The sequence below is a fragment of the Mercenaria mercenaria genome, unplaced genomic scaffold, assembly GCF_021730395.1.
Source record: "Mercenaria mercenaria strain notata unplaced genomic scaffold, MADL_Memer_1 contig_618, whole genome shotgun sequence".
In the NCBI taxonomy this organism is placed as follows: Eukaryota; Metazoa; Mollusca; class Bivalvia; order Venerida; family Veneridae; genus Mercenaria; species Mercenaria mercenaria.
Genome location: NW_026463502.1, coordinates 30604 through 57969, shown reverse-complemented (window position 1 = coordinate 57969; position 27366 = coordinate 30604). Strand labels below are relative to the sequence as shown.

Below are 27366 nucleotides of genomic sequence, written 5' to 3'. Positions count from 1 at the left end.
GTAAAATGCATTATTTGCACAAAATTGTCGAGGTCGATGATACAATACACCTCATAAGTATATTAAACTGAAATATGGTATAGATTACTGAAGTCTAGATTCGTATTGGATTAAAGCAGTTCTTAGTTAACAAAGTACAGTTAACAATGGTGCATCCATTTTATAGATGTAGGAATAAAACTGAGCGTATTTGTTATGGACAGCAGCTAAATGTGCATCATGGCAATATTATTGTCCCAAATATTTCTAAAAGATAACAAGGAAACAAAAATGTAGAACACTTGTAGTATTTTTATAAACATCTCTCTGTCTGCTTCAGTTTATACTAATATTGACGACTGGTCTGAATAATATCATAAGTTGTTCTGTCCTCCCTTGTATTATCGTCAAGTCTGGAATATTCAGTCTCAGATTCTCTACCAGGCGCAACGTTACTAAATGTTTCCAAGTCTTCACTTCCCCCGACACCTGCGACTCCTACCATGAACGATTCATTTACGTATGTTTGGCTTTTATGATCACATCTGAATTATACACATATATTAGTGCTCTAATTTACAAAGTAAAGCTATGTAAAATGAATTTTCTAAAATCTTAAAGTGTACGATCTTGGCTTCGCTCTATCTCTGACAACAGTATTTTATCTTTTATACTGTAATGCATTCACTTATTTGTATGTGTAATTATTTACCTAAAGCACTAATATTACTATGTATGTTAACACTGATATGTGACTAAACTTTCAAAACTTCCCAAATCCGTAATCATATAGGAAGTATAAGCATAATGTTGACTCTGAAATACTTACTTATTTGATGTGCTCATTTTTAGTCCATCTGAAATATAAATTAATTGTTTATATATATTATTTTTAATTATGCTCTTTAGCTTTGACGTTTAATATCTCAAATCACATATTATAAACGACAGAAGCTGTTGTATTTAAAAACAAAACAGCTTTCATGAAGTGTCACGGAATACATATTTCAACGCACTTTTTGTTCTGACACTATTAGTTACTCCCATTTGATGGTATAATGTTAGACACTAAATAAAGTTGTTTTGTCATTGGCAAGATATTTGTATAGGGTCAGAAAGGCTCACTTGACCTGTCTAAATACAAAGTACATGTGGTTAAGACAATTTCTTCAATTGTTTTTTTTTTCTTTTTGACCAGTACTACTAGAAATGAATCGGCGAGTGATAAAAGAAATTCATAAATAGCGTACATTACACATTGTCTTCATGTATTCATTTTTATGCTTGGAGTCTTTTCGTATACATGTAACCGAATCATCTAAACAGTCATATACTTTACTATCTGAAAATACTATACCTTTATCGACTCTGTTTCGTCTGATTATTAACGTTGTATAACCCGCATAAACGAGTAGAAGAAGATTTGTAAATCCAAGTACAACGCCAATAATGATGGACTCCGTCGAACAGTTACATCCATCGTCAGATTGTTCTGCAATTATTTGGAAAGGCATGAAATCAGGCCCCGTGTTCACAAAACATTTTCAGTCTCAGCTGAGTTTGATAATGAAACTTTATTTGCTATTTATATCTAAATACTATGTTTAAAACTAAGTTTGAAGTTAATGACTACTTCCAAGTGACTTTTCCATATTGATGGTCAGTCTCAGTTGGAATTTAACATTGCAGTTTTAGTAAAATTGATATCAAAATTTCAAGCTCAAACTCAGCTGAGAAAGAAAAATGTTTTGTAAACATGGGGCCAGCCCAGAATTATTCTCTAAAAGATCGCACGACAATAAAAAGAAAAAAGCAAATTTTAAGATAACAAGAAATTATTGCTACAGTTTTAGAAGCTAATCACAGATTATTTGTTGTAGACACACGATAATTAGATGATTTTACTTATTTTTCATTATTATTGAAAAGGCGTTTGTCACGGGGTACCGAAGGTACACTGTCTCAAGCTTTTTATAAACGGCCGCTAAGTACGAATTCCTCCTTGGTGTTATGGTCTAAATGGTGAGAAAGCTTTTATTCTCAATCAACCCGGGTTTATTTCCCGACAGGTACATGCTGTTTTCCTCTTGAATTAGATAGTTAAGAAACACAATCTTATGTTCGTATGTTCATAATATGTTCTTACTTCAATTTAAAAGAAAGATCACTTAAGCCGAAATCTGGCGTCTGTTCTCTTTAAAGAATACCATTAAACACTTTATTACTATGGTATTGTAAAAACGTCCATAGAAATGAATCGCTGTGTTTGTATATTATAACTGTCTTCATTAAATATGAAAATACCTTTAGCGGCTGTTACAAAAGGTCCATACACCTGACTCAAAAGACATCCACCGTTAGTGCATGATACAGCAACAAGTCTGTGATAAAACGATGTGTAGAATTAGTTGGATATTTTAGATTCTAAAACGACCAGCAAATTACCTACATACATGTAGTGCAAAATCTATCTCTGGTTATTCTGCAATAAAGCACTCGCGTGCAATGACTTCATCCGATCCAGGTGCCTAGCACGGTCGTAAAAAGTAGTTACCATTTTCTCTAACACTGTTGAAACTAGTAGGTCGTGTTACAATCGATATAATAAGTTCCCAAGTGTGATTTATCGTAGAATTACCCGGGTTTTTCGTTCTTATGTAAAACAATATATCACACTGATGGCCTGCGGCATTCGTGATATATTCTTAAACATTAGAACTCAAAACACTGATTATTCTACGATAAACCACGTTTGGGAACTTATTATTTCTTAATTACCCTATCAATTATAAAGTTAACAAAGTGTGTTAAATTGGTTTGTATTGCGCATCGGAACATATAAAAATAACAATTTCCAGTCATCGAAACAACCTTTTATCAAGATAATTATATGTCAACGGAAGGATGGCGCATGCGCATATTAATAAGTTTATCAACGTGATTTAAATTACTAAACGATAGCATATCTTATCTTATCCTATCCGGAGAAACAAACTTTACTTGTAACTTGTTCCAGATTTAAGTGGTCCATTACAATACTGCTTTTGAGGAGTGTCGGAACATTCATCGCTACCAACAGTATATTCAACATTTGTTACAGCCCGTTTACTTCTACCTGAAAGAGATCATTTAAGTATCTTAAATCAACTGATAGTTACTTTATTTCTTCAAACCGCATACTTAAATGCATCTTTGATATACGGATGATATGGCAGTATGTTGCATACAATTCAAGTTAATTTCGGCATTTCTTGTTTCTATTGCCACGATTTATGTTAGATTTTGTTATTTAACTTGGTAGCATGTTATGCATGCTTCGAAAAGATCTTCTTATAGATTTCTGTTTCCAACTTTGATCACACTTGTCGTTACTTTGTATTCAATCAATTCACTTTGCTTATATTTAGGCCGAATGTTCTATTACCGAAACTGTATTGTAATTTATGCAACGAGCATCGGCTTTGTCTGTCGTTTGATTTTTGTAATTTGCGATCATCTTTAGAAAGCATCTGTCCCAAGAGTATAGTCCCCATACACTATGTATTAATATTCATATACTGAAGTTGGATTGTGTCTTGCAGCTTGTCTTGCAATTTATTGATAAAACATACGGGTACTTTCAAATATATGAAATATAGTACAGCTAGTACAGTACGTGAAATCAAGCTAAAACCAAATACATATTTAACATTCTAACACGACCAGCAAATAACAAAATGTAGAGCAAAATCTATCTCAGGTTATTCAGCAATAAACCACTCGAAATAATAGGTTTCCAAGTGAGATTATCGTAGAGTAACCAGAATTTTTCGTTCTTATGCGAAACAATATAACACTAAGGTCTACGGCCTTCGTAATATATTCTTACGCATAAGAACTCAAATCACGGGTTATTCTACGATAAACCACGATTGGGAACTTATTAGTTCTGAAGTAATTAGCACAAATACCAAGATATTATTGAAAAAAATTAAAGTGGGTCTACATGGGAACTTTTACACATAAAATGTGTGTCTGTTGCGACTCTCCAGATTTCCTTTCAGAATACTCAGTATGTCCCTCCGCGTGTAACTACTACCTGGAAAATTTGTCATGCAATAGTCTATTCTATCCATTCAGGGGATTCAAACAATCTACGAGTGAGATTCGAAGCAAACGATCTAAACCACACAAGCACAGACAGATAAGATTGCTTTAAATTTGCTTACCACATGTACATTGTGTTTGCATCTTATCCATCCATGCTGGATTGGTTACACGATATAACGTGAAACCCCTTCGTGATGCATCTTGCCAATTATCCATTGTGTTGAAGTCTGCAAGTGTCTTAATGCCTATTAACAGAATTGCATGCATGTTAACTGCTTCAAATACCAATCCTCTTTTCAAGCAACTGCCTGTTCAGGACTGAACTGTTTTTTTTTTTAAAACCTACTGTTACCAAATCAGAATTTTTCTTTTCTTTGTTGCAGTAAGAATATACGATAAACAATAATTTCATTATAGTTTTTGGTTGCGGGTTTATTTGTTTGTTTTGGGTTTAACGCCGTTTTTAACAGTATTTCAGTCATGTAACGGCGGGCAGTTAACCTAACCAGTGTTCCTGGATTCTGTACCAGTACAAACCTGTTCTCCGCAATTAACAGCCAACTTCTCCACATGAATTATCAAAGGTGGAGGACGAATGATTTCAGACACAATGACTTTTATCAAATCGTCACGGAGAACATACGCCCCGCTCGGGGATCGAACTCGGGACCCCGCGATCCGTAGACCAACGCTCTCCCTACTGAGCTAAGCGGGCGGGCAGGTTGCGGGTTTATCCCGCTACCAAAGTTACAAGTGTATTTCTGACAATCATATTGCATCTTTATTTTATTCTGAATCACATCCAAAGGATGTTCATGTGCTACAAAAAATAGTCCTATTCATGAACAATTCTGGTGAATTATCAATGAACAAACATTCTTATTCAGCCTGTATCCACTCACACTGACCATTTCGATTATATATTAAGATCTATCAATGATAATGTATTCCAGCCCATGGTTAGATCACAAGCTAGGTCAGGCAGAGTTCATCTTAGATATGAGGCACATTAAATTTGTATTTGTTTCTCATTCATGTATATTCATAGACTGGCATTTAAACAGAAAATAAATCTACAAAAAAAAAAAAACCCGCAACCATCAGACATTTCAAGGCTTTGATTATTTTATAATGATTTAAAGAGACAAGCCTCCAGATGAATATGAAACTTTCAATTTTAATCATTAGGAACAGATAAAATATATCGAAAATGATAAACTTTTTATGTTTAAGTAGATATCATAACGTGTATCATGAATTACAATATGAAAAAGCTTCATTCCTTTTATTTTGCATCAAATTTCAGTAGCGTGACTAGCACTTTATAAATCAAACGATTTTTTTCGTAGATAAAAAGCACAAAATCATATTTAATATTCTATTTATTGCAACTACTAAGTATTGAAAATTTCGACAAAGATGACATTAATCTGGAGACGTGCAGCTAAAACTATTTTAATCCAACACTTTTACAATTTCTTTAAAGCGCTTTTGAATTGGAATGCAATGTATGCCTTTATGCAACTAAAAGAGGAATTATATATTATAAACATTTTCTTACTGTTTGATACATAGACTTAAAACCTGTTGAGTATCGAAATCAACGCCTTTGTTACATAGCTTAACCAGGCATTCGGGTTTTTTTAAACTGTATATAAGTGCAGTGCCTTCAACCGGTTAAAACCGACAAAGGATGTCGTACCTTCGAAATTGCAGTCCTTCGCACATGCAATAAGCCCGGATGCTTGTATTTGCCCGTATGTTGACTCCTCGAAAAAATCTTGCACTAATATAACAGTGAACTGCCTATCTTCAACATTTTTCATTTGATGCAAAGATATTATATCGACTTGCAACGTGTCTTCTATATTAACTGGGACTAAGAAATAAAGAACAATGTTTCTTTAAAGGTATAATAGATCCAAATATCATTGTATGTGTATTAGCAGTACACTTTACTAAGCTTAAGGTTTAAACTAGAACGCACTGTATACAAAGGCATGTATAGGTAAACGTAGTATAAATGTGTACTACCACTAAAACACTGGCTACTTTTTAACAATCAACTGTTACTGCATGACATTCAATTATGAATGTAGCTTTACATGAAAACATAATTCATATTATTAAATAAATCTAAATACAATTGATGAGGACCTTATACACATGTACATTTGAGACAAAATGTTTTAATGAGTCTAAACTGTTTACGACATTAAAGAAAACTCCTCTATAGTGGTCAATACTGTCAGTGCATATTTACCTGAACAGTTGTCATGGTGTCTGACCAAACCTATATTTTGCGGCTGAAACTTACGATACCTTCACTTTTTCGGATAAGCACAACATTTATTCTGATGAAAACAAAGCATATTCATGAACACCAACATGGTTTTTGAAGAAATGTCTCGATGAGCTCTTGCCGTTGATAACAAACATCATAAATACATCAATGGAATTAGGTTATGTACCAAAAGAGTTTAAAAGTGCTAGGATAAGACCACTGCTTAAGAAACCAGGTCTTGAACCAAACATTCTCAAAAACTACAGGCCTGTGTCTAACCTCCCTTTCATTTCAAAAATCTCAGAAAAGGTAGTAGATGCGCGTCTTGAGCGGCACTTGAGCGAAAATATGCTACATGAGGGACTGCAGTCTGCTTACAGAAAGCTTCATTCAACTGAGTCGGCTTTGATAAAGGTACAGAATGACATCCTCACATCTCTCGACCAAAATTCTGTAACAGTCCTCGTGCTACTCGATCTGTCTGCAGCTTTCGACACGAGTGACCACAAAACACTGTTACACCGACTCGAATATCATTTTGGAGTCACAGACAAAGCACTTGTATGGATGTCATCATATCTTAGTGACCGCTATCAAACTGTGTGCGTTGACGGTGAGGTGTCGACGCCTATGTTGATGAAATACAGTGTGCCCCAGGGATCATTGCTTGGTCCAAAGAACTATATCATGTACACTAAACCCGTGGTGCCATATGCAGACGGCATGGACTTCTTCACCATTTCTACGCCTATGACTCTCAATTATACATATCCTTTAAGCCGATAGAGGCTGTGGCAAATATGTGTTAGAAATCTTGGTGCAGTACTTGACAACAATATGGATATGGAACAATAAGCCAACTCTGTGTGCCGGGCTAGATATGCACAACTTTGCAGAATAGGTCACATCAGACGATATCTTACCAGTGATGCCACAAAGACCCTTATCAACAGCCTGGTTACTTCACGGTTAGACTACTGTAATGTCTTGTTATGTCTTATTTCAAACAGCACACTTAACAAGTTGCAACATGTCCAGAACACGGCAGTTCGCGTCATCACCAAGACGCCCCGTCGCAATCATATAACACCGGTTCTGAAGGAGCTCCATTGGTTGCCAGTAAAATACAGGGTGCAGTACAAGGTTCTGACCCGCACCTTTAAGGCTTTACACAATCAGTCCCCTGCCTATATTAGGGATATGATAGAAGTGTATAAACCGGTCAGAAACCTAAGATGCCAAGACAGACTGTCACTGGTTATGCCAAAAACTAAAACCATGATGTATGGCAATCGCAGCTTTTCGTGCACTGCTCCAAAGCTTTGGAACTCCCTTCCCGTAAAGATCAGGGAAGCTGACACGCTAGCTGCTTTCAAAAGCCTGCTAAAAACCCACTTTTTTGTACAATATTTTGTTAACTGACCGATACATTGATGCTTTTTCTTCTTCTTCATAAAACTGCGTAGAACAGTATTTTATCCTAGGGTACTTAAATATTTTTAAATATGTGTGTATGTTTATCTTGTTTATTATAATAATCTATACGTTTTACATTTATGAATTTTGTTACTGTGGAATGCATTATTTTTGTATGCGTATTTGTTAGTATTTTTGCAATTTTTCTGTGAAGCACTTTTGAACGTGTACATGTGCATGAAAAGAGTGCTATATAAATGTGGTATAATAATATAATAATAATGATAATAATAATGAAACAGCAAATAAGATCATCCAAACCTATCACTTCAAACACGTAATTTGATTTAACAATTACTATTACGGAACATATGGAACAACCAGGAGTAAACTTGTATAAAGAAAATATGTATATAGTCCGCAACTTCCGAGAATTAAGCCTGACAATGGGAGTACCGCTATGCACATGTGGAAAACACCAGTGTATTATAACATTTCTGTAACGTTCGTGTTGATTTTCACGCCTTTTCTGCAATTATATGTACACCTTTAGATATGTTACAAAGGAAAAACGGTAAGTTTGTTTCTGTTTATAGTGTAGTAAAGACAGTATTTCCTTATTATCAGGCACCTACAATTTAAGGATGAACACTAATATCTTGAAAAGTTTCATGTAACACACGCATCACCATATACGTTCCTTCTGATGTACCATATGTGATATGTGGTATCAAACTAGTTTCAGGAAATAAGCGGACCTAAAAAGTAGAATCCTATTGAGGCATTGAGCCTTACATTATCTTTTGTTACACCATGGCAATTACAATGTAGGTGCCACTAGCCAGGAAATGCACGTGTCTTAACTCAACTTTAAAAATGATAAATTTTGCAATTTGTAACAGTGTTTCCCAATGTTCATTTACGTAGACAGTAAGCTGATACTAAATATCATTTAATTCAACAGCAGAAGAAATTCAAACTACAGGGAATCACGTATAAACAAAACATTTTATCACACAAACCATCCTCGTCCGAGATAACAGGAGAAGAAAAACGTTTTATTTGCCATATTTAATACGGAACTTTAAAACATTTTGTGCCTGTTACATTTAAACAACATCAAGATGTTCCTAAGATTATTTAAATTATAAAATAAAGGTTAATGTAAGCATAAACGGATGATAACTGAGGTCTTACATTGTTTATCAAAAACATGATATAGTGAAAGTGAGGTGCTTGGACGTAAAAGTGAGATAAAAAGCGAGTGTTCATCCGCAAAATATAGATCTGATCATACACCGTAATTGCGTTCTATGTAACGTCAACCTCTATTATTTAAAAGGGTATAGGAAAACAATTGAACCGTACACACTATGCTTGTGTTTATTATAGCTTACATGTTACTTTATATACTATAACCTTTCCCTAAATTTCAAAGACTTTTACCAAAATGCTAACGACACTATTTTATAAAGTGTAGTATGTTAATCAGTTAAAGACATCGAAATTGCGTTTTAATAATTTTGCTTTTACTGACAATGTCAAAAATATTCAAAATCTTCGAAGAAGCTACACAACATTTAAATTATTTTACTTGAAAATATACCTTTTCAAAATCAACTGGACATTACATAATGCGGTAACAATGACAATATCATTTTGTATTTGTATCTTGATCACAATGTTAGTATTGTAAATCAAAGGCCTGAAGGGCCTGAGAGTCGGCTAATGATTGATGTACTGGTAGTATAGTCTACCAGTTTCAGTTTGTTTTTAGTTTTTTTCCTCCAACTAAACAGAGATTTTGTTACAATAAATGAAATGAACATTCAGTCGATGCCTAGTAAAACTTTGATTGACATTATACAAGTATTTAAACCCATTATATTTCTCTAAAATTGAAGAGTGGTTCGCAGAAATAAAATTTGACAGCTAACTATAAGATACTGCCCATGACTATATATATTTTTCCGGTAAACATTTGGGTCCGGCGTTGCCAAAAGAGGCAATTATCGGCTGGTATATATTGGCACATGATAAAATTTGAATATGACAATTTATATATTAAAATTTTACAGCGCGGATTGCCACATACAATTTGTAACGGATGGACGGAAGAACTATTCAGATATTTTACAGATAATGGGCCTGGCGATAACCGTGTCATATATTAGGTATTGTTCAATCATATTATAAGTGAGGTCAATTTAAAGTATACTTACTTTTGCGTTTAGAGATACATGTATGTAAATGTTGCTGAGTGCCAATATATACTGTAACCGATATTAATAAATGCAGTTCTTTTTTAGTTAAAACCATCATTTATTCTATTTCAGACCTGTTAACCCCTTCAAAATCATGTCTGTAATCCCGAAGTCCATGGACTTTCAATTATCCATTTTGATTCATGTAGACAGACAGGCCCAGACTGGGCTGAAAAATGTTTGAGCCGTTTTACGTGGTCGGTACCAGCGTGGGTGTGGGGAGGGGTGTTTCTTCCCGCTTTAAATTGCAGTCAGATTTTGAAATGGGCATTGTGGCAGGTGGTAAAAGGGCAAATGTATCAAACTGTAAAGTGGCAATATGGGGGAAGGGTGTGGGAGGATCTCCCCTCCTGCAAGTAGGGTTTGGGGTATCACCACAAGAAAGTTTTGAATATGTAGACCCTTGATACAGCCTTTGGTGCGATTTCTAACTGAAAATTTTATGTTTCAATTTCTAAATATTACCTAGATTCTTTTTAGTATTACAATATCCAAAGTTTGAATGACTGTCACTTGATCTTTTTACTTTCAGATCATGCCTCAGGACTAGAATATGAGTCTGATATAGATTCTATGTAGGTGTTATAAAAATAAATTCTAGAATCATTTCTGTAACAATAATATCTATCAGGTCTGTTACTTGAATGTTAAAATTTCATAACACAGCTCGATATTTACCCAAAATATTATATCCGGATACGATTACACTTTTCTAAATCTCCAGTTTCAACAATATGTTTTACAAATTGTGATGATACGAAGACATTTAGCAGCAATTGGCAGTATCTGAAGTTTACGGTTAAATTACCTCTTATTTAAATCTTTTCATAAAAAAGTTGTTTGGTTTCGTTAAAGCAGCCAAACATAGACGATCTACTTTCGATTTCAAAAACTACAAGAAAATACAATTTAATGTTTCGCCGATTTGTTTATTTCTCGAAAAATAAGAACTAAAATCATTTTTAATATCAGTAGTAATTAAACAAACCAGTAAGAGCTTCTTCTTCCGATAATTTATCCGCTTACTGACTGCAAAATTCAACCCACGCAAATTCGTAGAAGCGTTATTATAAACAGGTCACGCGTGTTCGCCGACAAGTGTCCAGAATGTAGTTAGGATTCATCCGCGAAGTCTCGCGGAAGAATTAACGTACTGCACATATCTTATTCGGGTCATTTAAAATGAAGCTGTCATAATTTAATTTCATCGATGTGGTAAACTCTTTGATAAGAGACATTCCAATGCTTTCAGAGGTACCAGACTCAATAAAATACTAGCAGTATGTTCTGGAACTATATTTTGTCTTTCGCTGGATGTTACACAGGCTTGGTAAGCCTGCGCAATTCATAAAATGCACAGCGCAATAAATTTGTTATTTGCGCAATGATTTTAAAGATTATTTTTTGAAACGGACAGGGTAACAAATGGATAATTTGGCTAATAAGTTAATATGCAGTTTTTATTTGAATTTGTGAACATCATATTTGCTATTTTGTGACAAAAGGGCATAAAATTCGTCACCATAATCATATGCGCAAATGTATTACCAAATCCCGCAGAATCGTTATGCGTGTTTATGCTTAATGAGTTACCGCGGAAGAAAATACGTGGCTTTATTCGAGTACTGCACAATTACAGGTCATAAATTTGACATATTACATCGTATATTGGTCATAGCAAATAGGATTGTCATAACTGAACTTCATTCGATCAATGAACTCTTTGAAATTAGAGACAATCTAATGGAACTACATCACTTCGCTGTGTTGTGAGGCCATTTAATAAGAATGAGAAATCGGGCGATAGCAAGGACTCGTCAAACGCTTGAAAGCGTTTAGCCGACTCAAAAAAGTAAATGAGCAAAGGTCTTTGAGGTTTTGTAATTTACATTATGGGCAGAATAAAGACGAATTTTTCGTAAGATAATTCATGTGTAGATTAACTTAATCAAATGATAATATGGAACAACATTATTCCACATTATCCTTGGCGTATGTCACCTACTGTTTCACTAAAAAAAGATATGATGCTTCCAAACTTTGTAAGCTAATGTAACAAATTTTAACATATTTAATAATATTTAATGAATGACTGTGATATGATCAAATTAAATTTCTAAATATTTTTATTAACTAACAAATAGAACGTAAAAACCCCATCGCGTACCTTACCCTGGCTTCCGTGTGAGAGTAAAGAACATATTAATTTATATGAAAATGTTTTTTGAAAGAAAACAAACACTGTCAAGGTTAAATGTAAAAACATACACAAATCCTAACTTAAAATTTGGTAAATCTATAACAAACCTCCAGCTGGGGCTTGTTTCACGACAGTGGAAACTTCACCCTTCATATCTAGACTGTTTGTAGCATACACCTGCAAAAACCTTACACACATTTATTCATTAAAATGTTCAAATCATCATTGTGCTAGGAATTAATTACTGAGAACGATATTTACGATATAAAGTTGAGGTCAAAACTGCTTTTATTTTCTTGATATCAGATTTAAGACAATACAGTATAAAATGTGAATACGTCCATGAAATAAACTAACCTTAAATGTGTATGTTTCTTCAGGTACTACGTTCACAACTACCGTATAGTCATGATGTTCATTATTTTCATGTGACAAACTTTGTGCCGTTGCATTCCTCTGAAAACATATTTTATTCGTTTTCTTAAGATTAACATACATACTAAAAGGAAAACTGCATTTTTAATGATGTTAAAATTCTTTATAACAGTAATAATGGAACTCAATCATTTGTGTCTAGAGAAATTTATTGTGCATGCGCTACACACTAATCACCTAAGTTTGGTAATTAAGACAGGTATATTTTAAACGACAGATGGAATAATAAAAATAATAATAAAAATTTCAACATAAAGCTACATACATCGGATGTACTGATATCTAAACTGTATTCTTTAATAATACTATTCCAAAATAGAATTGCAGGTGCTCTCCAGGAAATCTGCATCCATGTATATATGTCTCCTGGTGCTTCTGTTATCTGTAAGTCGGAAACTTTCCCTGGTGCTAAAACAGGTTTGGCAAACGAAAGAATTAGTTTATTTCATTTTAGTACGATTGTTTTAAAATATTTTGTCGTTATTCTATTAAGGTCTCTGACTTTGAAACATAACCCCTAATTGCAATATACAACTTGTATTAGGAGATTACTGTTTAAAGACATGTTTGCAAGACTTCTAATATTGCATCTCATAAGATTTTGTTTTTAATTATTCCCCGTTCGTAAAATTGCGCTAATGAAGTACAGGGCAAACTCGTTAGAAACCAATCTAACATCTAACCCTTTTTCTCAATAGTATTAATCACTGAACGCTTGCTTTGGTCACTTTTGTTCACACTGAAACACAAATAATGACAATGTAAAGTAACAAAACATATATTTTGCCACGTACAAAACATCTTAATTCTAATTCAACAGATACAGATCTAAGCGTCTAAAGAAAACATCGCTTTGTCCTATACATCAGCCAGAACAATTTTAAAATAAGCAGGTTTTCACTTTTTGAAAAACAAATATGTTCAGTCACAAAATAAGCTTTATCAACATTGTCTGGCTTAAACAAAGCAAATACCTGTAGGACGAGTTCTGAAATGTACTCGGTTAGATGTTTTAGCGCCAACATTTGTAGCGGCTGTCACAGTTACATTGTAGCTCCAATATTCTTCTAGACCTTCTGCCAGGTAACTTCTTATGTCAAATCCTTAAGACATAGAAAGGCCAAATATCATTTTAAAGCGAGTTTGCTTCAAATGCCAGAGCGCTTTATATTTTGTAAGAAAATACAACACCGTCTGAGGGATTCTTGTAAACATACAAGCTTTTAGTACAGGTCATAATTCCACTTTAAGCAATCGAAAAAAGAAATGTTATTGCTAAAAAGGTGCCGACCCAGATTAACCCATCATGGTAAGTTAATTTTAGAAAACATATACAGTCCTGCAAGTGGAATCCAAGGACAGTCAATACTCTAGAACGGCGTTATAAAGACATGCAATTCAATAGCACTTATTTATTTCACAGAAAGCCAATGCCTGAAAAGCTCGCAGTTAATGTCGCAGCTGCTATTAGAAAATAAGTATAGGTTATAGATCATTTATTGACATTATAATGACATTAAGTTTGCCTAAACGAAGTGTAACGTAGCTCATTATCATTATAATCAACTTATAAGTACCCTAACACACACACACACGTACGCACGCACACACACCTGTTTCATTTTACTGACAAACTGACGGGTTTTACCAAATAAATCTCTCAAGTAAACTTAAGAAGCCTTCTTTAGTTTCTTAGACAGTGTTTCCCGTTTTACTGGCAGTATTACTTACACTGAATGTTCTCCAAGGGTACATTGTATCATCGGAGATATAAGATCACTATGAATAGATTCAAAGTTAAAATAAAAAAGGTGGTCAATACTGTTCTACAATGTTTTGATAAAATAGATTACTCAACTTTATCGCAACTGTGTATTCTTATGAGATTGAGGAAAAAAGGAAATCTGGATAAAAATAGCAACAAAAATGTTAATTATAACCAAATGACTGTTGTGCACTTCTCCAAATTGTGGAGATGATGATACAAAGGTGCAAAAAAGTAAAACTAACTCTGAACTATAAAAGTACAATTTGCATAAACAATTTCATGAGAGGAGGGGTAGGGAGGGGGGACACCTGGTACCTGAACTTTGTACAATATGATTCTGGTATAATATATACTTTGTTTATATTTCATGTATGTATAATTTCATGCTAAGAAAAAAAGGGTGCTTAAACTATATCTTTAAATCTTTTGTAGAATTACACCCACCCCTTTTCCCGTTTTCATTAGCCATGCTTTAGAAGAGAAATACAGCAACAATGTTAAAAGTAAGGCTGTTTCTATAGGCGGTGATTTCTGTTTTACCTTTTTTTAAATGCGAAAAAAAATAAATAAGCATTTAAAACCTATCAACTTTGTATTTAAGTGATCAATGAATTAACAGGGCTTCTAAAACGAAAATTAAAAATCTGTATTAACAAGACATTATTCAAATTTTTCAAAAGTAATTTTTTCTCAAAACGGGTTGTGGACAGATATCTCATAAAATTTCATTCGTTTTGTGGCATTATATTTGAAAATTTGTGCAAATGAAACGAATTCGAATTTAGGGGGTTAAAGTTACTTATGTCAGTCGAGCTCTTAAATACGAGGATTAAAAACACTTATCTTAAAAAGTTAAAAGATGGATATGAAAAACATGCACGGAAGCTTAAACGATGGCTAACACACAGAAGATAAAAAGAAACAGATGCAAAACCATGCGAAATGTTATCAATTTGAACTTCCAGCGGGTGGAAAACTGACAACTGACTACAAATTAATGGACCACCTAATACACAGCCTATCAATTTACAACCGCAGTTATATTTATATATCTTTTATTTCTGTCTAGTTGGTGGGTTTAACATCATCAGCAACAAAATAAAAAAAAAGTGAACAACCACAGCTCGCCAAACACGACATAAACGAAAATGTTACAGGCTCAGTTTGATTGAGTCTTTTTATGGACGGTAGTTGAAATGCAAGCTACCGTCCACGCTATCTTACCCTTGGTTGAGCAGAACTCAACATTTAAATGTCATATGACGATTTTCTAGCTTTTGTGGCGGTGGAAGACCCCTGGTGTCCTACGTGAAATATTTCATAATGATAGAACTACCGCCCTCCGTAAGACAGGATGACTTCTTTACATTAAGGAATCATACAAATCAAGCGAGGTGTCAAACCTTTAGTGAAGGATAAGTGATTTAAAGTCTTCAAAGTCCTTATACATGCAGGCCTCCAAGAGGTACAAATACAAAAAACCGTTACTGTAAATTCCTTTGACGTTGCAAGGGGTCAGCCATCAAAAATTACGTGAAGTTCGCTTTCCAGGTTTTGGTCCATTTATTTTTCCCAATTATTTTACATGATGTTGTTCCTATCTCGCTCAATGTTTTTACCATACGGTACCTGCGGAGCTGTAAAACAGATATAATTAAAAGTGTCCTTATGTGCCAGTGAACACTAAATAAGACAAATATTATGATGATATTTCCAAATTGATAACAAACTTCACGAACGTTAACGTATATCACACCTGTCACATGAGGTAACGTTTATGCGCAATTGTCTCCTCTTCAAGATCTTACACTAGAACCTCCACAATTAAACAAACGCGTCCTCTAGAGTTTGCCACATATGCTATGTGCTAACAATTATGTACCAGGTTCCAGAAAGATATCATTAAAACGGTTAGGTTAGATTCACATATGATAGTGTGTTCCAATCTCGATAATGTCCTTGAAACATAAATTTCAGACAAACGGGTATATATATTAAATACCCGCTTAACTCTGCGGCTGGAAGAAACAAAAAGAAAAATAGAAAAAAAAAAAAACAGGAACAGAGTCACGGCCAATGCATTCAAAGGAAGGAAGCAACCCAAATAAAAATTAGTTTTTAGCATTGACATATAAATGTATGATTGCTTATTCCCTAGCTGTTATTTCATTATCAATGAAAAGCATGATCATGGATAGATTTCGAAATCTGATTTTTATTACCAGTTACATAATCTGTTTTAAAGTCATTGTTCTTCTCTACTACTTTTACTTTTTAAGTTTATTGATGTTTTGATAACTTGTTGATTTGATTCCTGGGTAAAATAATCCATTTATATTGTAATCGCCGCTTACGCGAACCGATACAAAACATTCTGGATAAGTACTGCCTTCCACCCTTCTGTGTCACATTTGTTTATAAAAAATACTACTCTTCTCAGTGTTTACTGTATCTCCGGTACCATCAACATCCACACCAAACTAAATTCAAACTAACAAAACTAAACTTACAATTTAATGCACAACATACTTCGGAGAAATACGGTTCTGTGATACATACAATAATTATTGTTTTAAACATAAAGCAGTGTTTGTTTTGTTTACTATCCTTTCAGCGTTTCGAATTTCAATTAAATATCTATTTAAAAATTTTGTATAATAGTTTTATTCATTTGTTTTACTTCAAAAGCAAAAATACACGGGTTTCACTACGCAGAATATGTGCTTTGCCAAAATGTTCAAATTATGCAACATTTGATCTTTAACCAACAGAAGTAATACAGCAAAATTCGGTTACATTCATATTTTAGGTTAATTTTAAATTTCTTCTTTCGATTGTTTTATTATGATTTTACGTGCATGAACAACATATACCGTGCATTATACAGATTACTTTAAGTTTACCAAACCTTACGTTTTAATTGTGTAGTAGAATCTTAATCAACTAGCAGTGACAGTTGGAAAGTTAAAGCAACAGCAGTGATGACACGTAAATCTGACCGATAGAGGTGCCGTGCAATTTAGATTTATGATAGCGAGATAAATATTTTATATAGCAATCTGTATCGAAAATTGGTCATTCCTTACATTTATTTTATTCCTGTTTATGTCTTAGAAGTAATAAAGCCGCATCGCAAGAATATCACAAAATGTGTACTGATATGTCACTAATGATCCAAGCTGTATGCAGGTAGTACTACTATTATACAACACTTTATGTCACATAAAGCACAATAAATGTAGTGTTCGTTTGCGAAGGCAAAGCACCTGAATTCCCATGTTGATTTGCTGGTTCGTATACGGCATATTCTCTTGTATATAACAACCCTGGAATCAAGGATAACTATTACATCATGTTTTGACATCTATTTAACCTGAGAGAAACGTTTTCTCATATTTTTCTGTTATTTCGAAAAAAAAAGCAATACTTTAAACAAGACTATTGCCAAGCAATAAATGTTAGGGGCATTTACTCAATACGAACATATTGTTTTTGCTTTGGAACTAAATTAAAGTAACTGCAAATTCCCTAGATTAACCTGATAGTATGAAAAATCACTTGCTCTTTAAAAGTTAATTCAAAACCTATCTTTTCTGTATGGTGCAAGGACAGAAGACAAACAAAAAGACATACAGAAGGACAAAAAATCAAACGACGTCCATATGCGTTCAATTGTCTTTTGTCTATTTATTAGGTTTCATGTAATAGTATCTGGTTCTGTTACAGATATGGCTGAATCTACCATATGTGACAGATGGACGAAGTGATGGTTACACTGAGAAAATAATGTGTATGTTGTGAATATTAGCTTAAATCTATATAGTATTACCAAGTTTGATTAAAATTCTTCATGTACGTTGTAATTTACAACATGTTGCACTTTCTGTCAAAATGTTTAATACATAGCAAGCTCATGACTTTTATCACTTTTATGCTGACGACTCGCAACTATACCTGTCGTTTAAGCAAAAATATGTTTTTACCAACATGCAGCCCTATCCCGAATTGAAATATGTCTTAAAGACACAGTCTCTTGGATGCATCAGAACATGCTGAAGCTCAATACTGAAAAAAACTGAGGTCATTTTGTTTCACACAATTCACACAAACATTCCCGAAGATATCTGCGTGAAAGTATGACCCTCTCGGATTAAACCTTTAATTTGTGTATAGAATCGAAGAGCTAGAATAGATTCAAACATTGTCATGACACAGCATGTTACTAGTAATTCTCTATGTAGAATTTCGAAAGACACACTGCAAAAACTTTAATATGTACAAAACACAGCGACCCGCATCATAACCAAGACTCCGTGATACAATCACGCCACACCAGTCATGAAGGAGTTCAAAATCTTGACATTAAAATACAAAGCCACTTAAGGTCAGCAGATGGCCCAGTGTCTTTGGTTGTTCCGAGTAGTCGAACAGTAAAGTATGGTAACAGATTGGTATGCCCTTCCAGCAAGCATCAAAGATCACAGCTCACTGACCGCATTTAAAACATCTTCGAAATATCTTTGAAAAACATCTCCTTCACACATGTTATATTAAAATAACAAAATCGAAATTTTTTTGAAAATGCGTTTTACCCAACCAAACAACAAAAGAAAAAACAAAATTATGACAGGTTTATTTCGTGCTGAGAAATGGATTGCTCTGATTTAATAGTGTATGTAATGTAATTTAACGTTGAGCAAATTTTAAGGATGATCTTGTTTTGATTAATATTCCTTTTACCATTGCATTTACATATATTTTATGTCTTTGTAAAGCAATTTTGAACGCGCATATTTTGTATGAAATGAGTGCTATATAACTGTGGTATTAGGCGCCTTTGCAAGTAAAATGACAAACATTAGTATATCCATATCAAAATCTATCCTTGTAGTAAACGTCAACAAAATATTTAAAGATATCACAGGATCTAACTTGGAGTCCGTGTGGATTGACGGATTTCTTAACGATCTGGGTTTGTGTAAAACGGCATAGGGGAACAAACATACACCCCAATAAGTCGCATTAACCCAAACTTCACGTACTGTATCCCACATACCATAAATTGACACTGACAGTCTCATAAACCCAACATATTTGCGCGGATGGACTGACATACTGAATTAGGGAGGGTGGAAATCGAAAGTCCCCTTCGACATTTTAACTTAGCTTACTAGTGCAAATCTCTGAATAAAGTTCAAATATATTTTTTTTTGCTACAGCAATATGGATTTGATCATTGATTAAACAGTGATGTTACTTTAAAAGACTTCATCTTGGGATGTAGCAGTCTGCTTGTGAGAACTGCGCCAGCCTTGATCATCTTAGTCGCGCCTCTTATACGCATACTTAATTATTATTTGCGGGCTTTGGATTTCCTCGCTTCGCTTACTTCTGAGATTTATTGATTGGGAATCGTAATAAAATGTTTCACATAAGCAATAGAAAAATAATGTCAATATCATTTTTTTAATTCTAGATAATAAAGGTCATATCTACGGCTCGGTTTTCATATACTCCAAGACTTCTGTTTGAACTGATTATAGAGTATTGAAGTCTAGAAACATTAATGGTACAAATTTGTTATTTTCCTCAAGTATTATTTAGATTTTTGTTTCATCAGTTTGTAGTGTTTTAATAGTACAAACCTTATTAACAAACAATGTATTTGTATATAATTAAACGTGACAAAGACAAGTAAGTTGCACATAGCTATTTACTGTCCTTTAAAGTTTCAACACTGTATGTCACATACTTTATGATAAGCACAAACCCTAAATTTAAAAATGCTTTTTCAAGAGTCATAACCTTGCTGTTTATTAGTAAACGAAACAGAAATTTACAGCTTCTAAGCAGACGTTTCAGATGCCTTATAAGCGACAAAAATGTTTGACATTTTCTTTGGGGTCTAAACTGTATCTTGACAGACATGTATGTGTAGAGGTAATCTTGCAAATGGGTTGGAATTCTTTGCGCAGTCAATGCCAGAGTCATTTCATGTAAACTCTGGTTCAATAAGAGCCTGGCTATTTTGATGAGGATATTCTAAAACTACTTTAAAAACGGTTACAGAATTTGGGTCAATTGCGTGTAAACGGTACCTCGTGTCACAGTATACACAGACTATTGTTCGCAATAGTTCTACTTATGCACCAAACCAGATTTAATGTCACTCAACACGAAAGTGAAAATAAAGTGACTTGACTGGTACCTTCTTCCATAGTTTTTTCTGTCTTGTTTAGCCGATATCCTCTTCCTACATCATTGATGAGTAACAGTCACTGTGTAAGCAAACCTATTAAGACTTACAGGATAATGTTAGCTGACCTTCTAGTTCTTGCTTAGTCTTGCCTATCGTTGATCGAACTGTAGAATTGCATAAACCATTCAAGTTTGAAATCTGAAATAAGCAATTTTCTGATTATACCAGCAACGTTTAAAATCTACCGTTTATTTTTTACTTTTTTAAAAATAATTAATTGATACATCAACAAATAGGTATGATTTGAAGAACTCTATCTATGCATTTAATCTAGCGACTTCAATATTTAAGTTACCACACATTGTCAAACAATTTCTGATTAGGTTAACATTTTCATTTCAGATTAATATGCCTTTTCCTACATCGACATCATGTTAAGCGTTGATTCTTCTGAATTTAGGTTTAGACTGCATTTTGATCATTTTGTAATTTAAAATATTCTTGAAGGAATTATTTTTATCATATTAAATGTAATTATAGTCACTGATGTATAAAGTAGATTTCCGTTGTTATACTGAAAAATCAGTTTTCAAATTAGAACACGTGATGTTTTCCTTTTAATATTACTGGGTCATTTAAAATGCTAATTCCCTTGAATTAAAAATACGTTAAAATGTCATTTGAAAGTGTGTACTGGTCAGTCAGTATAAATCATTATTTTATGGTTTTTAGATCACTAAGTTACTGATATCATTAAAATACTAAAATGAATATTAACATTTAACACTTGTAATGTATTCGTAGTATCTACTGAAGTCCTCAGTTATCCGTTACACATGCAGGTGCACACTATAACTTATGTAGCGTTAAATTTCTTTTAAATGTGGTCTATTTCTGAAGTATGTAACAAAAGGTATCACTCTCTGAACTTTTACAGTGATGGTATGATTGTTTGTATTCTAAAACATAATGAATTTTCTTTGATATCTTAAACACCTGAAAGATTAGGTATGCACCTTTGGCTTAGTGCATGGTATATAATTCACGGCTAGATCCTTATCCGTTACAGGGTTCATGAATTTCAGGTTTAGTTTGCTAGATATATTAAAAACGCATCATTTTAGGGTGTCCAAACTTGATAGTAGGATCTTCTTAATTAGAAAGAATCTTTTACTTATGTTTTTATGACTAAAGGTATTTTTTCATGATTGGAGAAATCTGTCAAAATCATTTTCATTTATTTTGCAAATATTTTGCACAGAATTGCAAAAATATCCTGATATCTATATCAATCCATTTACTAATAAGGTCTAAATTGAAAATTATAAAACAAATAATGTCAAAAATGGCTGAAATGTACAATGGAAGCATTCCGTCGAACATTTTCACGGTAAATGCAAACCTTATTAAGATATTTTTGAACATTCCAAAAAATTCCTACCTCAACTCTCGGTGTTCTCTAGAGTGATGCATAATATCAGTGATATTGTCCTGCTTGGGAAACACCTTGTTTCATAGTACGATAACGGTTGATTAAACAGTACGTTATATACTCCCTCTTCTTACAGACAAAATATAAAAGTAGTTTGCGTGCTGTGGGTTTCGTTTTGGGGAGGGAGGCTGCGTTTTTGGTGCGTGGCATTCCCTGTTTGATACTTACCTTTGTTTTTAACCAAAATAAGTCAATGTACTACTTATTTTGAATATGTTTATTTAAGTAAAAAAATACACGTTTTCTTGTAATTTCTAAATCTATAATTTGCTATGACTGTTTTGAAAACAATATATATTAATTCTACTCCTAAACTTTCTTTCAAAGATTTATACATTATACTGTATTATTGGATGTTAATAATATAATGGCAGTGTTTCATGGCCAAAATAGCGTATAAATAGAAAGGAAATTAGAAACAACATCACCTGAAAACTGCCTACACAGTCTGAACATCTATAAATGATCTCTTTCACACATTTATCCTGATCAACCTTAATCTGTAGAACATAACCATAGTTCTCTGGACTGTAGGTTTCTGTAGGTTCCATCCAGGAGATATCAAAACTACGACTTGTAATTCCAGTTATTTGGAGGTTGGTTGGTGGTTCTGACACTGCAAAATATTAAACCAAACATGTTCATTGGTTACTAAACTCGTGTGCAACTTTCGGCATTTAAAGACTGACATGATTTAAAATGAATGCATAAGCAATTACTAAACAACTTGAACCTTGACGTTCTTTTTTAACTGAAAACAAATTAAAATGCTTATTCTGATAGACAAATTGAAGTAGCAGTCAAGGATTATGCTGTTATATTTTACATATTTATGCAGCCAATCCCAGAACCCTTGATAATCTTCTGCTGACAACAGGCAACCGCTTTATATTGATTGTAATAGCCTTAAGTGCAAGTAATCTCGAAGTGTAGATTGAATGTCGTTTCCACCAGGGTAACATAATAAAAGGTAATCATTCTATCGTGTTTACATGGCATACACTCGAGTTATTGAACAGAATCAGATCCTTTAGACTGACACATCACAAAAACAACAAGAATTGTCTGAAAGGCAGCGCGCTCGACTACTAGTGCCAGTAGAAAAGTGAAAAAGACGGAATACTGGAGCAGTATGTGAGCAGGAGAGAAACGGATGTCTACTGTGGGGATAAAGGTGTGCCAAGAAGCGATGATGAGTCAAGTTATGGAGTGAGGAAGGAGCATGATTATTGTCATTCGTCAGCTTGCGGGGTTTATACATTATACCTGATTTGTATATCGCCATTTTCATAAAAAGCTCGTTCTTCAAAGGCGCTTTACATAGCGCAAAGTCAGTCAATCAGGGCGCCAAATTCATCCACTACTAGAGCGATCTAACCAGAAGGACAAAGCCTCACACTATTGTCCACTGGAACTCATTCCCTGAGAATATTGTCTCTCTTGGAGTAAATCTGTTCAGCTAGGCAGTCTGCCAGGTTGAAACATGAGTGGACACGAACAATTGGACTACATGCAATTGCTGATTTGGATTTTTAATTTGCACCGTCTTTACTATATTATACATTTTATTCATAGATCTATATATGTGAAGCTCCATTCATTTACGTTTGATACAGATTTATCTCCTGATATTCAAATAAAGAATCGGAATAACTTTTATTGATTCGGATTTATAGTTTGTATCGTTTTGATATTTTAATGTTTAATTCGTTATACATTTCATAGACATATTTTTAACATCACTGTTTATAATCGAAGCCATTATCGTCTGCTGTAAAAAAGAATATCGGAATAAGATGATATACATTGCTAGTTGTATCCTAGTTGCAAAAAAAAATACAATAAGAGTTCTCTAATTAATGTGTCTATATTCAAACAATGTGAAAGGCCGCCGTACGTTCTTTGTCGTTAACAGTTATGTCTTGCGATGAAAAAAAAATCTCTTCATAGAACTTTCATTAGCATACTCCAAAAATTCAATTTATAAAACTATCCTAGAAATCAGACTACCCAAGATACCCATATCGAAATATTTTCTTCTTCTCGCAAAAGTAATATCAAAACCTAATAAATTCTTTGTTCAAACACTACAATATTGATCAATAAAAGTCTAGGATCATGTTGAAATTATTAAACCTTACCTCTGGAAAGCTTATAACAAAAATAAAAAAGTATCTGCTGGGAATTCGATGCAACGTAAGAGTTAAAGAAAGACAGAGGTAACATTCTTTACAGTCAATTAATTGCGGCCTTGATGTAACTTGGAGCACAAATAAAAAGCTACAACAATATTGGAATATCACCATATTCTTATTTTTCAGTGTCATAGTAGATACTAACAAAATCCAGTGAGCGGCGTAAGATATATTTCATTATTTTATAGCATTTAATTGTTTGTTTACTTTAATAGTGATATTACATTTACAACAAATATTCCAAAGATAATAATATCAAATTAACTATATAAGTAAAATACAGCTGGCATTATCTGTATTCTATGCAGTTACAATAAAGATAACAATATTTGCATTTGTGAACCATACCGAAATAGATCAAATATCGGGGTATTTGTGAAACTTTGAAAATAAAAAGTTGTTTTTTTATGTTCTCCATTAAGACAGTTTTCGTGTGTTAAAACTTGACTGCCTATACAGTACCTTCCTAAAGCAGCCCTTTACTCTGTGTAATATACTCATAACATTTTGGGTCGATTTTGAAATTTCTGTCAGTCCCCCATAAATAAGATAAATAAGATGTAGCATATATATATATATGTTTAATTAGTTATTCTCTGTACTGTTAAGATCCTGATGTACAATAATCCATTTATTCGTGTGGACCATCATGTTCTTAAGTAAAATGTGCAAGAAGCTACCAGTACGATTACCCGATTAAGTTCCGCCTTCAGTCACTTTATGTTGGAATTTCAATCAAAGAAACGCTGGCGGAAACAAACAAAAATGATATTTTGTCGATTTATATCAATTTTTTTTTTCGGAAATTAAACAGGAGGGTCATGATGACCCTGAATCGCTCACCTGAGTAATATGAGCCACATGTTCCAAACGGAAAACTGATGCTAAAATATTTAGAACGAAGGTCAGTAGGTCACATTCATGGTCACTGAAAGTCAGTTTTAAGATCGGTGTGCAAAACTGTACATGTCATCTACATTTCAAGGCTGTATTTTAAAAAAACAAGAAAGTAGTTCAAGGTCACAGTCAAGTAACACCTTATCACTTGAGGTCATCAGGTATTTATGATAAAACACCCTAGGAAATATGATCTGAAAATCTTAGAAGTATTTTTCCTATATAACTCATATAACAAGTGACCCCAAAGTGCGGGGCCTCTTTTCACTCCAGGGGCATAATTTGAACAATCTTGTTAGAGATCCACTAGGCAATGATACATACAAAACATCAAAGGCCAAGGCATTGAACTTTCAGGCAAGAATTTTTTTCCTATATAATTCTAAGTTAAACTTGGGACCCCAGGGCAGGACATATTTTCACATCAGGCAAAGTACCAAATATCAAAAGCCTATGCCTTGCAGTTTCATGCAAGAAAATTTTTAACGTTTTTTCGTATATAAGTCTATGCAAAACTTGAGCCTCCTCCATCCCCCCCCCCCCACCTACCCCCACCACCCATGAACAGGGCCTTTTTTCAAACCAGGGGCATAATTTGGACACTTTTGGTAGAGCACCACAATTCAATGCAACATACAGAATATCAAAAGCCTAGGCCTTGCAGTTTCAGACAAGAATATTTTTAAAGTTTTTTTTCGGCGACGCCGTCTAAATTCGTTTTCGTTACCTATGCCACGTGACTTCAGTTTGCAAATCAAACTACTTGATAACGCATTATAGATAATTTATCAAATTGGAAGATTTATGCAACACTCTGTCTGATTGGACGAGAGTGTCAATTTCTTTCACTCTGTTGATTGTGCTACGCTGAGTGAAATGTAGACAAAGCGTTTATTCTAAACGACGCTGTTCACAGTTTTAAAGCTAACTTTGGCTCAGTACATTTAGCAAGAATATTGATATATCTCAAAATGATAAGTAAGTTTAATAAATATGATAAAAACCTGTTCAAATACCAACATATATCAAATTAAAGAAAGAGCTGAATACGGTCTGCGTATCACATGAATAAGGGTGTGATAAGAGTCTTTTATGTAGAGAAGTGCTTTTTAAAAGATTTTCCTTGTTACAATTGTCGTCTGTATATGAAAAGGTTTCTTGCTTTTATGACTTATTCAGATTGCATATTAAAATGAGTACTTGTTTGCTTTGATATATTTGTTATAAATTATTTAACTGATTTATTATATATGAATATTTTTCTTTAGTATGGTATGCAAATATTGAACTCAGTTGAAATCTGTTTCATTATATATATGCTATATAATGACTGAATCTCATTACACTGAAATGAAGGTACGTTGCATACAGTTTATCTATGTGATATAATTACAATTGTATGTTTTGCTTGACCTTCACTTTTTTATAGGTGTGACGTCATTGTCCAAAGATTCACGAATAGCGAATATGCATTTGTTAAAGCGGAATCAGTTGGCCTATTTTAGAAATAAATAAAAATAATATATAAAAAAAATCCTTTAATTGATTTTTTCTCATGTATTCTAATCAAACTTGATTTGTAGCATCTTTATTAGGCCCGCAGCCAAGTTTGTTCAGCTGGGACATTTGACCCCTTTTAGGGGCTGCTAGAGCTAAAACTAGAAATGCCTTTATACAGCGTCTCATGAACAGCTTGGTGGATCTTTGTCATACTTGGTCTGGAGCATCATTATAAGGTCCTCTTCCAAATTTATTTATATAGGAACTTGGGCCCTATTAGGGACCACTATAGCTAAAAGTAGATATGCCTTTCTTCGCATTAACCACTAAAATGTAATGGATTTTTATCAAACTCGATGTGTAACAATATCGTGAGGTCTCCTGCTATTTTGTTACAAATGGGGATAGGGACCAATTTAGCTAAAAATATAAACACGTTTAATAACCTCTTCTCATGAACCGCTTCATGAATCTTCATCAAACTACTGCTGTAATTATTCGTCTAAGGATAAACGAAACAAAATTGCAACCCTACGAAACCTTTGCGAAAAATTAAAAGAGAACCATTTAAATTGTTAAAGTGCGGTGTTTAGTTTTGCAGTTTGAAAAATGTTAGATGAAAGATGAATGTTAGATAAAAAAATTCAT

General features: G+C 33.6%; 1 protein-coding gene across 1 annotated transcript in view; it reads right to left on the bottom strand.

Annotated features, from left to right (window-relative positions):
• Nucleotides 1–47: 47 nt before the first annotated feature.
• The window catches only part of LOC123552061 (tyrosine-protein phosphatase 10D-like), a 54864-nt gene continuing 27545 nt past the window's right edge, over nucleotides 48–27366 (bottom strand). Inside the window, exons 12-25 of the mRNA XM_053535973.1 lie at nucleotides 22555–22742; nucleotides 20742–20832; nucleotides 16055–16072; nucleotides 13642–13770; nucleotides 12933–13075; nucleotides 12590–12688; nucleotides 12340–12409; nucleotides 5771–5947; nucleotides 4188–4313; nucleotides 2980–3094; nucleotides 2284–2360; nucleotides 1337–1471; nucleotides 809–836; nucleotides 48–524 (exon numbers count right to left, since the gene is read on the bottom strand). Coding sequence (XP_053391948.1) covers nucleotides 326–524; nucleotides 809–836; nucleotides 1337–1471; nucleotides 2284–2360; nucleotides 2980–3094; nucleotides 4188–4313; nucleotides 5771–5947; nucleotides 12340–12409; nucleotides 12590–12688; nucleotides 12933–13075; nucleotides 13642–13770; nucleotides 16055–16072; nucleotides 20742–20832; nucleotides 22555–22742 — 1595 coding nt within the window. The 3' untranslated portion in view covers nucleotides 48–325. The remainder of the gene's footprint in view (nucleotides 525–808; nucleotides 837–1336; nucleotides 1472–2283; nucleotides 2361–2979; nucleotides 3095–4187; nucleotides 4314–5770; nucleotides 5948–12339; nucleotides 12410–12589; nucleotides 12689–12932; nucleotides 13076–13641; nucleotides 13771–16054; nucleotides 16073–20741; nucleotides 20833–22554; nucleotides 22743–27366) is intronic.